This window comes from Asparagus officinalis, chromosome 7, assembly GCF_001876935.1.
Source record: "Asparagus officinalis chromosome 7, Aspof.V1, whole genome shotgun sequence".
In the NCBI taxonomy this organism is placed as follows: domain Eukaryota; kingdom Viridiplantae; phylum Streptophyta; class Magnoliopsida; order Asparagales; family Asparagaceae; genus Asparagus; species Asparagus officinalis.
In genome coordinates this window covers 90,649,477-90,660,788 of record NC_033800.1, presented here as the reverse complement: position 1 = coordinate 90,660,788, position 11,312 = coordinate 90,649,477, and the positions used below count along the sequence as shown (strand labels likewise).

The 11,312-nt window shown below is 34.7% G+C and overlaps 1 protein-coding gene across 1 annotated transcript; it reads left to right on the top strand.

Moving 5' to 3' along the window:
- Window positions 361-11,268, top strand: LOC109848738 (polyadenylate-binding protein-interacting protein 11-like). The gene is made up of 10 exons (XM_020418388.1): window positions 361-624; window positions 712-828; window positions 3,815-3,859; window positions 3,940-4,012; window positions 4,123-4,235; window positions 4,366-4,425; window positions 4,511-4,558; window positions 4,663-4,731; window positions 10,779-10,840; window positions 10,930-11,268. The coding sequence occupies exons 1-10, from the start codon at window positions 442-444 to the stop codon at window positions 10,985-10,987; spliced, it is 828 nt and encodes a 275-aa protein (XP_020273977.1). The 5' UTR covers window positions 361-441; the 3' UTR covers window positions 10,988-11,268.

The following is an 11,312-nucleotide window of genomic DNA, read 5'->3' as shown; positions in this document are numbered from 1 at the left end:
TGCCACGTGTACAACAGACAACCAAAATGACACGCTGCATCATCATCATCATCTGTATCTATATGTTCATCGAATCCCCAGTCTGCTGTAAGCCTGGAAGTAGTAAACTATTTTTTTTTCTTTTTTTGGCTCTACATTATTTTCTTTTCTTCTTTTTACATATTTTAAGAGCAAGAAACTAAAAGGTCCCCGTCCCAAAAGTGAGAGAGAGGAGAGTCCAAAGGCAGTAGCGAATGATCCAAGAACCAGCTCGATCCATGGCGGTGATCGAGAAGGCATGCAGAGCCGGTGGCGCGGTAGGCGCCGCCAGAAAGATCTATCTCAGCTGGATCTGGGCGCCCACTCAGCTCCCGTTTCCTCAAGGCCCACCGCGAGGACTTGAGGCATCCAGCTGCGTCCCGGTTCAACGGCGGAGGCGGGGGCGACGGGTTCAAGAAGGAGATGAGGGATTTGGAGGAGCTCTTATCGAAGCTGAATCCGATGGCTGAGGAGTTCGTTCCTCCATCACTTAACAGTAGCGGGAGTTACTCTGAGGGTTTTTTTCATGGCGGGAGAAATGGGGAGGGGATTCCTGGCGTTTACGCCAATGGGTTTGGGCTGAACAATGGGGGTTTTGCCAGAAAGGTTGACTTGACATTTTCTTTAATTAAATTGTTTAAAGTTTTCAGTTCTGGTTGTTGTTTGATTGATTGATTTCTTTGGTTTGAATAGAAGAAGGGTGGGTTTAGTAATCAAGGGATCCAGCGAAGGATGAACAACAGGACGAGTATGGCACAGAGAGAGGATGCCATCAGGAGGACCGTTTATGTTTCAGACATTGATAACCAGGTATTTTATAGTTACATTTTGCTTAAGAGATTATGGATTTTCTTGATTCCTTTGTTCTATTGATAGTGAAGTGGAAGTTCCATATAGTGTATCAGGCTGGGTTATGTTGAGGGTATTGATGAATACTTAGTACCACTTTCCATTATATTAGTGAATAAATTTGATGTTGCTGTTTTCTTGGGATCTTGTTTTTGTTCGTAAATATCTTAATATGAGAGTTCGATATGAGAGTTCTTTTGGATTGTTGAGTTTGGAATTTGCATAGATGTGTAGACTACCTTCTTGGATACTCCTTTCCCCATTTCATCTTTTATGTTTTAAAAAAATACAGCTGAAGAATAGATTACGGCGTACAGCCGGTCGGCCTTAATGATGTACTAATACTTGTGAAAATTTAGGCTTTGTAGGTAAGGTGAAATAGGTTTTGTCTTTTATGCCATCTTGTTTCAGATAATTATGGATGGAACCATGAATTCAAGTTGGAAGAATGTTTCAGCAAGGAAAGGAATATTTGTCTGTCATGAGAGCATCTTATTGAACTTTCTATGTAAGTTTAGGGTTCGTCTGCCACTTAATAGCAGTTTTGAAATTATTATTTTTTGACTTTCTCGGTATTTTGAAGTATATTTCTATCAATATATTGTAATAATTTTCAGCTACTTTTGAGATGGAGAATTGTGTACAGATGGTTTGATCAACCTTCTTTAAATGGTTTATAAGCAAAGAATCTTGCAGATATCTTGCAAGCTATTTCTTTAATTTTGAGTTAAAACCTTTTAGTGAAGTTGAATTTGAAACAAGTCTTCTTCAAACTGTACATACATGTGGACACTAATCTTAAACAGATGGAGAAAATCAGATACGTAAAGATATGTGAGTTTAATCTGGCTTATTTCTCCTTTGATTGAGACATAGTGTCATAGTTCATTCATACATAAGCAAAACTCCAAAGAGAATATTTCTAACACCCACTTTTGCTGAGGTGGAGAACAAATTCGACCACTCTACCTACATCATTTTCTCTCAAATCAAGCAGCAAAAACTGTTGTTGGCAAGTTTCTTTGACAACAATCATCCTTTGGGTCACAAATTCCATGGATTTCTTAAAAATTCATGGAAGCAAAAAGCCTCAAGGCCCTAACAATTATAGTAGTTGGAACTAAACAATAAGAAAATGGTCCAAGAACAAATTCATACCAAAACAGGAGCTGCCATACGAGACTTTATAAATAAATAACCCTTACAATTAATACTGAATCATACAACGGTGGACGTCCTAATTGAAAGTCAAACAGGTCAATGGAATCAAAGCTTGGTGAGGGATTTATTTTTACCTTTCAAAGTTAAACAGTGCTAAAAATTCCTTTGAATTCAAGAATGCCATTAGATAAACTAATATGGCATTTCGAGAAACATGGTGAGTTTACAGTTAGAAGCACCTACTATGTAGCAAGCAAGACTCGGGTGACATATGAGGAGGTACAAAGAGCAGGAACATCAAATCCCAACTAATTTTATGCTATCTGGAAGATGATTTGGAAATGTAATATCCCAAATAAACTGAAGGTATTTGCATGGAAGCTCAATAGAGGTGTTCTCCCAACCAAAGAGCTTTTGAGAAGAAAGAGTTGTAGTGGATGAGTTATGTAGTTTCTGCGGCAATGCAATTGAAACAAGCGAACGTATATTTAGAGATTGCCCATTCGCTAGGCAGGTGTGGTTTGCTTCTACTAATTGGTTTTCGGATTGATTGTTTTGTGGGCCTGAGCATGAAAGACTGGTTGTTACAGATTCAAAGAATTTCAGATGACAAAGTGTGTGAGTATACCTTGGCAATTTGTTGGGCACTATGGAAAGGTCAAAACAGTCTTGTCTTCAAAAATAAATAAAAAATGCTCAGTCGAGAAGGTCGTTGAGATGGCTATAGACACTATTAATTGCTTTAAATTTTCTCAGGTGCTAAAGAGCACTAATGTGAAAACCTCCAAGTCTAGAAAAGTGGAGAGCACCATTGATCGAGAGATGGAATAAGCTCAATTGTGATGGAGCAATGTTTGAAGCTACTACAGAATATGGCATAGGAATGGTGGTCAGAAATTTTAGAGGGGAGCTTATGTTGGCAGGGGCTGTCAAGAAGGAAGGTGGAGTTGATCCATTAACCATTGAAGCGATAAGTCTGATGGAGTTTGAGTATTGCTAAAGAAGCCGATTTCTTGTTCCTAGAAATTGAATCTGATTGTGCTCAGCTGATGGCAAAGGTGAAAAGTAGAGAAACAATGAGCTACTTTGGACATATCATTTAAGACATCCTTGTCGAGCTACAAAGTTTCCAAGGGTGGAAAATCAAGCATGTTTGTAGAAGAGGTAACCAAGTGGCAGATGAACTAGCTCACATGGCAAAAAATCTTAATGAGGTTACTATATCGGTAAAGGATGTACCTGTCAGTAGTCATCCTTTTATGTTGAGGGAAATCTTGATGTGTAATGTTGGGCTTGTTCCATTCTTAATGAAAGTCTCCTTTTTTGATTAAAAAAAAGGTATAAGCTAACCCCTCAACTTCTTGATAAAGACTCATTGCCTACATTTATAGAACTTTTTTTTTGTATTTTATAGGTATTAGCATATTAAAGTTAGCTGAGAAGACACCAAAACCATTGCAGACGTCATCATTTATGATCCCAAATCAGCTTAGAATAATGTTCCAGATACCATCTCTTTGGCTATATCAACAAGCTTGACCAAAAATTAAATGTCTCGTCAGAAGGGCCTCTCCTTTGCACTACATCTGTGTGCATGGTCTCAATAATACATGCATGATTTGGTTCTAGAATATTTCATGTTTATCTATAAATGTTATTGGAATTTGGATAAAAGCCTTTATTTAGATAGTATTCTTTATTTTCTTTCTCCCCTTCTTGACCCTTATTTTCATCTTTAAGATTACTTCACTGTTAATATTTTTTTTTTTTTACTTTTGTTGCATAGGTCACGGAAGAACAACTTGCAGCTCTCTTCATCAACTGTGGACAGGTTGGGTCCTGCATATCTAGTTATCTGCATTAGCATAGAAATTTCATGTTATTGTAATTGATCCTTATCTCATGGTGAAGGTTGTCGATTGTCGTGTTTGTGGTGACCCAAAATCTGTTCTTCGCTTTGCTTTTATAGAGTTCACTGATGAGGGTAACTTTTGTTTCTACTTTGCTTTATGTATTTTCTTATTCCAACATTGACCAACTTCTCATGTTATATTCACACTACGTTGTTTCCTTTCACTTTTTGATCTATATCAGAAGGTGCAAGGGCTGCTTTAAGTCTGGCAGGAACTATGCTTGGATACTACCCAGTCAAAGTGCTTCCTTCTAAAACTGCAATTGCACCGGTCAACCCAACATTCTTGCCAAGGGTAAGGGAAGATTTAGACTTTTTGCGCCTAATTCTAGGTCAACTCTCCAATGTAATCGCTTGAGGTGAATTAAGATAATTTTTTGATTACTGTTTCTGCATTCGAGGCTAATAATTTCTTTGGCCTTCAGTCTGATGATGAACGTGAGATGTGTGCAAGAACTGTCTACTGTACAAACATTGACAAGAAGGTAATTTTGGCTCATGATTTCTATATTGGGGAAACCTTTTTATTCTCTACCACTTTATTTACCTTTCAGAATTCACCTTATGTAGATTACTCAGGAAGAGCTGAGACTCTTTTTTGGATCAATATGTGGAGAGGTTTGTTGTTGCCGATGGTTATTTTGTTGATGGTTATGCATTAGTTAATGTGAAGAAGTTATGTTTCATGGAAGGATGTATACTAAGATGCTCTCTTTTGATAGGTCTATCGCATGAGAATGCTCGGGGACTATCAGCATAACGCTCGCATTGCATTCGTTGAGTTTGTAATGGTCAGCATTTCTTGCTCTATGATTTCAATGTTGTTATTCACTTATTATGTTTCGTTGTCCATTTTTGTCCTCTATTTGGACTGGTCACCTCGCGGTATCAGCATTTACATGCATCTACACAAGCAATCAAACATATGACTTGAAAGAAGCCTGGGACCAAACACTTTTAAAATAAGGAGGTAAATTGACACTTTAGTTTGGAGAACTATAAATAAATATGTATGTCGACAGCTGTTAGCATATTTATCATCATAGTTATAATTCAAATAGGACAGTTAAGGCAATAGGTGTTTATATTTATTCCGTCAAGTTGTTTGCATTGAGAAATCAACCATGTCTATCGATTTGCGGGGAGCATGCAAAGAAACAACAATCATATGTCACATGAGAAGCAACCATTTTCCTCTATAAATAAGAGCCTAATAGTTTCTTCATTTTTTGGTGGTTGTGTCTTCCTAAAAATATAGATATCATGGCTATGAAAATATCTAAGTATGTCATAAAAGGAGTAATTTTATTTATATAGAAGAGTACAATAAGTCTAGTAAGTTGTTTTACGGTGTTGCTCTTCTTTTATTTCTTCATACAATAGATAGCATGCTCTTGTTTAAAGTCCTAAACCCTACCATTTATTTTCATGTAGTGGCTATTTCATGCGCTAGTAGTAAACCTATGTCTATGACAATCAACTAGACACTATTTTTTCTTTGTTGGCTGTTGTTTCCAGATACTATTTTATAATTATTCTAATCATTTTTTCTTATGTCCATATTTATGAGGCTTACTATCAATTGCTACATTTCCTAGTTGTTTGAGATCACACACTTTATGGCATGCTACTGAGGTCAGATGTTTTAATGAATGTTGCTGGAACGCATAACAGAAATCACATCAAGCGTTGCTTGAGTTAGACTCTTTACTGATCATCTCTTTACATATGACAAATTGTTGCTTAGTCCTACATTCAAATGCATGAACCTGATAATAACCATTTGTCCTCCTTATGAGGGTTTTTGATGATCTCATCTGACAAACTATTAACACTTAATGTAACTTTAAAAATCTGTGGTATAGGTGTTTTTGGTTAAGGTTATATTCTTCTGCATCACTATGTTGCGTACATATTTACATGGAAATAACAAACTAACGTGTGAGAAATTCTAAAAATTACACACACGTCAAGACAACCTGGCTTCATGATAGATATATTCATGCCATATTTTGTCTTGGTGTCTACAGTCCTATATAGTCCATGTTTTTTGGTATTGTCTTATTTTCAGATTTATGTGTTATGTTCTAGAATAAGAGTACTGTGCATAACAACAGTGACACACTATGTTGGCTTCTTATTTTACACTCAAGATTTACAGTATGGAATCTCAGTTAAGGACGTGTTTCAGCCAATTAGATATCTTCGTTTGGTGTCTAAACATGTACACCTCTTCTCTAGGTACTTTTAGAAAATTGTGAATGGCTAGTTTGTGAAAAAACAATAAAAATTGATCGAATCAGTTCAATAATATGGAAATTCAATTTTGCTGAAAAATATGGATGTGAGTACTTTAAATAGAGAGTTTGACCGTGATGAGCTCCTAACTGACAGGTCCCAGGATTGAAACCCTTTAGTATAAAAACCGACACATTGGTTTGTTGGTAATCAAGGTATATGAATGAGAGGTGGTGTCTAAGGATGTTATTTTGATTTTGGGTTTGAATTATGAAGAAGGAAAAAGTGATCACACTGAGCACATCAAACCTTTATTTATTAGATTTCATGCGTAATAGTTACCAATGACAAGCGTGCAACAAAGAAACGTTTGTTCAAACCAAAAACTTTCTATTTCATAGAATCATTCCTTTTTTACAAGAGAAGACACAAATCAAGTTTTAGGGGTTGTTTGTTTGCTCAAAAAAAGAGAAATGGAGGATTTGAAATCTGACCTCTTAGCCACATAGAATTTTAATTTCTAGACGTTTCTATTCCCAACGTTTGTTTCGCTGGGTGATTTAAAGAAATGAGGGTGAAATGGGGGTGCCATATCAGATTTTGTAGAAAACTTATTTCAGATCAAAAGTGGCTGAAATAGGTAAGAAATATCACATCGCTGAATACTTAATTGCTAGGTTCACTATTGAAACAACGACGGGAAGGTAAAGGGTAATATTTAATGTCCTATTGCTGAATATTTAATTGGAAAACTCATTTGATTTCTTAACTTTTGGATGTTCAAACAAACCCAAGAAATGTGAAACAATGTTTTTCAGCCTATGATTTCACTGTGAAACAAACCAAATAAGTCAAATGGGGAAAACCCTCTGAAATGTGTAGAAATGGTTTTCAAACTAGTTTTATGTTTTCTTTTTTTTTTCGGAAATGTACCAAACATACCCTTCAAAGAAACTCCTTATTTTTTTCCTGAAAAAACTATTTCTATTAACTAATCTAAAAAGAACTTGACTTCTGGGAAGACTACAAAAAAAATCCTATAAAGTTCTAAGTAAACTTGTTTATAAAGGTGATACTTTAAAAAATTATTCCAAATAGAATAAATTTCTATCAGGAAATCTATACCCTAGTCTAATAATAATTCTTAAATGCACTTGAATTACAGTTGTAACCCATAGAATAGTGCAAGACCGTCAGGGGTTTTACCTCCAAAAGGTCCAATGCATCTCCTAAATCAAGTTGACATGACTCTTGTAAGCTCTGAGCATATGTTTGCAAAGTACTGGCGGTGATATGGATTTGGATCCTCTCCACTACGGAAAAAAGTAGAGGACACCACTACTGTAATTTCAACCATTGATTATTCAATATATAGTGGTGATTTGTGTCTTTTTTAGGGTAAAATAGGAATGAGTATTGAGTGCAATTCATGGGGTTATGGTAAATGTTATATTTCAAATGAATCATAATTCTCCATGGCCATCCATTTAATAATCAGTGGTTGGAATTGAAAGTAGTGGTAATTCCACTACTTTCTGGTAGCGGAGAGGATCCAACTCCTGTGACATAGGTCCGATATCTTGCGGTGTAGGTTAAACATGCAATCGTTTGATACTCATTATGAGTCCCCCCCGGCCTGCTAAAATGAGGATCTATTCCATTTGGAGGTGGAGTCCAAATGAATCTGTAGGTACATGACAACAAAGCACTGGTTGGATGGCTCTCCTAAATAGTTCTATTTTTCCTCCTTACTGGTATAGAGATAAAAGATCCACCACTTTGATTCCTGTTTCAACGATCGATAATTTTGTATCTAGTGGTATAAAGGTAGGAGCAGATCTATAAATAGGAGATGTACAATTATCTACAGGACCTATGCAACTAGAGAAATATATCCTAATAAATTATGAGCACTTGTAAAAGGCATTACTTGTGATAACACTGTAAAACATCTAAATAAAATAAAAAATTAAAAGAAAATCTAAATCCTATTCTAATAATAATGGGTAAGGCCTGTCTAATAATAATTCTTGAATGTAGGGAATTCTAAAATTGTACTGGTAACCTTGTATCAGGAATAATGCAAGACAACATCATGACATCGCATTAAGTAGCCCACTGCATGTCTTAAATCAAGTTAACACAGATAATAACTCTAGTAAGCTCTTAGCTTATTTTTTGCAAATTGTGGACAGGCATATAGGTTCAGATATCTCGTTCAGGTCATCCGTGTGATCTTCTGGTAGTTATTGCTAGTTTTTGTCTTCAGTCAAATGATTTATCCCGTCAGTAGGTACATGCCAAATGCGACATGTTCTGTGGGTAACACATAAACAGAAGCAATGAGCAGAAGACTTCTATCTTGCTAGACTATAAAAGACCACATATTTTTCTAATTGATTCTCATTTACTTGATTTAATTTAAGAGCATATATTGGTCTAGGAACCAGACCTAATCATCGACTGGAAAAGATGTACCTTTGATGCAAACTATTTTCACTTAGCTTGGGACATTATGAACCAACAAGTGCATGTGTCGTTCAGTGGAGAAGGTATAGACAAACATGTCCAGGTTGGCCTTTGACATCTATTGGTTCATCAATATTTCTTTCTGTTGCAGATGTGAATCAAATCAGTATACCTGAGAACCGGTTTAAGATCCTGCAGCCAGTGCGTAGTATTGTTTTAACTCAGACTGGAGCTGCTTCAAAAATGCATCAAGTTATCAGTGTCTTTCTTAATTATTGTCTTACCAACTGAACCGTATACCAGCTGAAACAGAATTTTTTTTTCCTTTCTAAATGGTACCATTGCATGAGTCGAAGTTTTAGCCCTTAAGGGCGCTCAACCGGCAAGGACATGTTTGCACATAAAATTACAACTTTTTAATTTTCACCATAGCTTCAGAATTTTGGCGAAATGACGAAGACCTTGACATGTGAAATAACCATCATTGTTGAAACTAACAAGAAGGCATAACATGACGCTCGCCTCTTGATAACAAAAAATCATAACGCATAATGCAGGTTACATCTTTTACTATTTATTTAAATATTTAATAAATACAAAATATTTAAAAAGATTTTAATAATTTTCAAATATAACATCACAAATATCAAATACCATCACAATTTTCTTAAATAATATAAGTCATAATTCTTAACAACCGATTCAAAAGACGTATTTCGAGTTTTAAACAAAATATTGAAGAAAATAGGAATCCAAAGTTCTAAACAAATAAAATATTATCAAGTTTCTATTATAAATTATATTGAAATAATATATGCTATATTGAAATAATGTATGTTATATTCAAATAATACATTATATTGGAATAATGTATATTTTATTGAAATATGTTAATTTGAGTCAGTTGATTGTGGAGGTTGAAATATGAAAATAGCAAGTGGCTGATCATAGGGTTTCTAGGAGTAGGACATAATATTGGTTGAGTGTACAATAACCTTTTACTAGCCCGTTGATGTTTTTGTGACGACCCTATTTTTTGTGCATTTTGATGGCTTGCCCACTCTCATGTAGAGGTTCAACTCTTCAAGTTGGGAAAGATGTTGAGGGGATGTTAGTCAATTGGAATATTTTTTGTTAGAAGTGGAACATTTTTTTATTATGAGATAATTTTTTAAAGTGGAATATTTTAGTAGAATAATTGAGGGTAATTTTTTAAAATGGAATATTTTAGTTGGACAGTTATTATAATTAAGGATAATTTTTAATAATGAACAAGCATATAAGTTATGCATTTTGATGATCAGACTACTATTTATGTATTTTAAAATTCACTATTATGAATAATAATTATTTACTTTAGTGTTAATTAATATTGAAGAACTATTAGGTAGTCTATAAGATATTGTTATTATAATAATTTGTATTTTTTATCTTTTTGGAATTATTATTGTAGTACAACTTAAAAAACATAAGTTTTTCCTTTTTTTCTCTTTCTTTTTCAATCTGCTAGACATCATAACATCATTTTTCAATTTTAATTAATAATAAAATATAAATTTTATAATTAATTATAAAATTCTAATATTTAATTAAAAATAAAAATAACATTAAGTAGAAGTGTAAGAAGAGATGTGATCTAACCCTATGGTGTGGTTTGGAGATGATGGAGAGATAAAATATGAAAAATAAAAAGGCAAATAAGAAATTTTTTACCACCTAGTTGTAATTTGAAACTTAGGACAATTTGAGAGACTAGAACTCTCTTTTCTATAAAAATTTGACAAATGTGGGATAATTTATTATCATTATTTCAGTTCTCTTGTTTATCCATTTCGAGTTGACTAGCACTATGTAATTTTATCCTAGTTCTAATTCAGTTGATTAACACTATAAAATTTATCCTACAAATTATCTCAATTTTAGTTTAAGTTTTACTTTACTTCCCCCCACCCCCACCCCCACCCCCACTCCCCCAAATAGTGTATGCCTACTACGAATAATATGTCATTTTGCTTGCTTATGTAAATCATCTAGCATCTTATCCTTTGCCTAAAGCACAAAACATTCTTGCAATCACGCAAGCATTTTAATGTCATGATGTGTGGTCATAATTGTTGGAATTTCCTTACAGGCTGAAAGTGCAACCGCTGCTCTCAACTGTAGCGGGGTGGTGTTGGGATCCTTACCGATAAGGTATTTAAAAAATTTTCATCTGTAACGTCTACTTTCTTCTTCGAAATTATTTGTTAAAGATTTCTTCCATATTTTGTGAATTTTATCAGGGTAAGTCCCTCGAAGACTCCAGTGCGCCCGCGTGGACCTCGCCAACCAATGCATTGAACCTCTATAGACCATGATACATACATGCACATAGCAAGTAACGTGTTTTTGTTATTAGGTCTATATCTATTTATGCTGTAGCATTTTTCTATAGGCGTTTAGTAGCTTCACCTTCTCTCGCATACTGAAAGAAAGTATAGAATCAATGGGACTGTCAAAGTCTTACTGTTAAGTACGTTAATTCTCTTTATTTATAGTAAGCTCCAGGAGTGGAATCTCCGAACAGGTCAAACTTTGGAAAGAATTCAGATGGTTGGAAACTATGCTACATGGTTGCATCACTTTTGTTGCAGCATTTTTGTACAAAATTTTCTTTTCTGTCAAC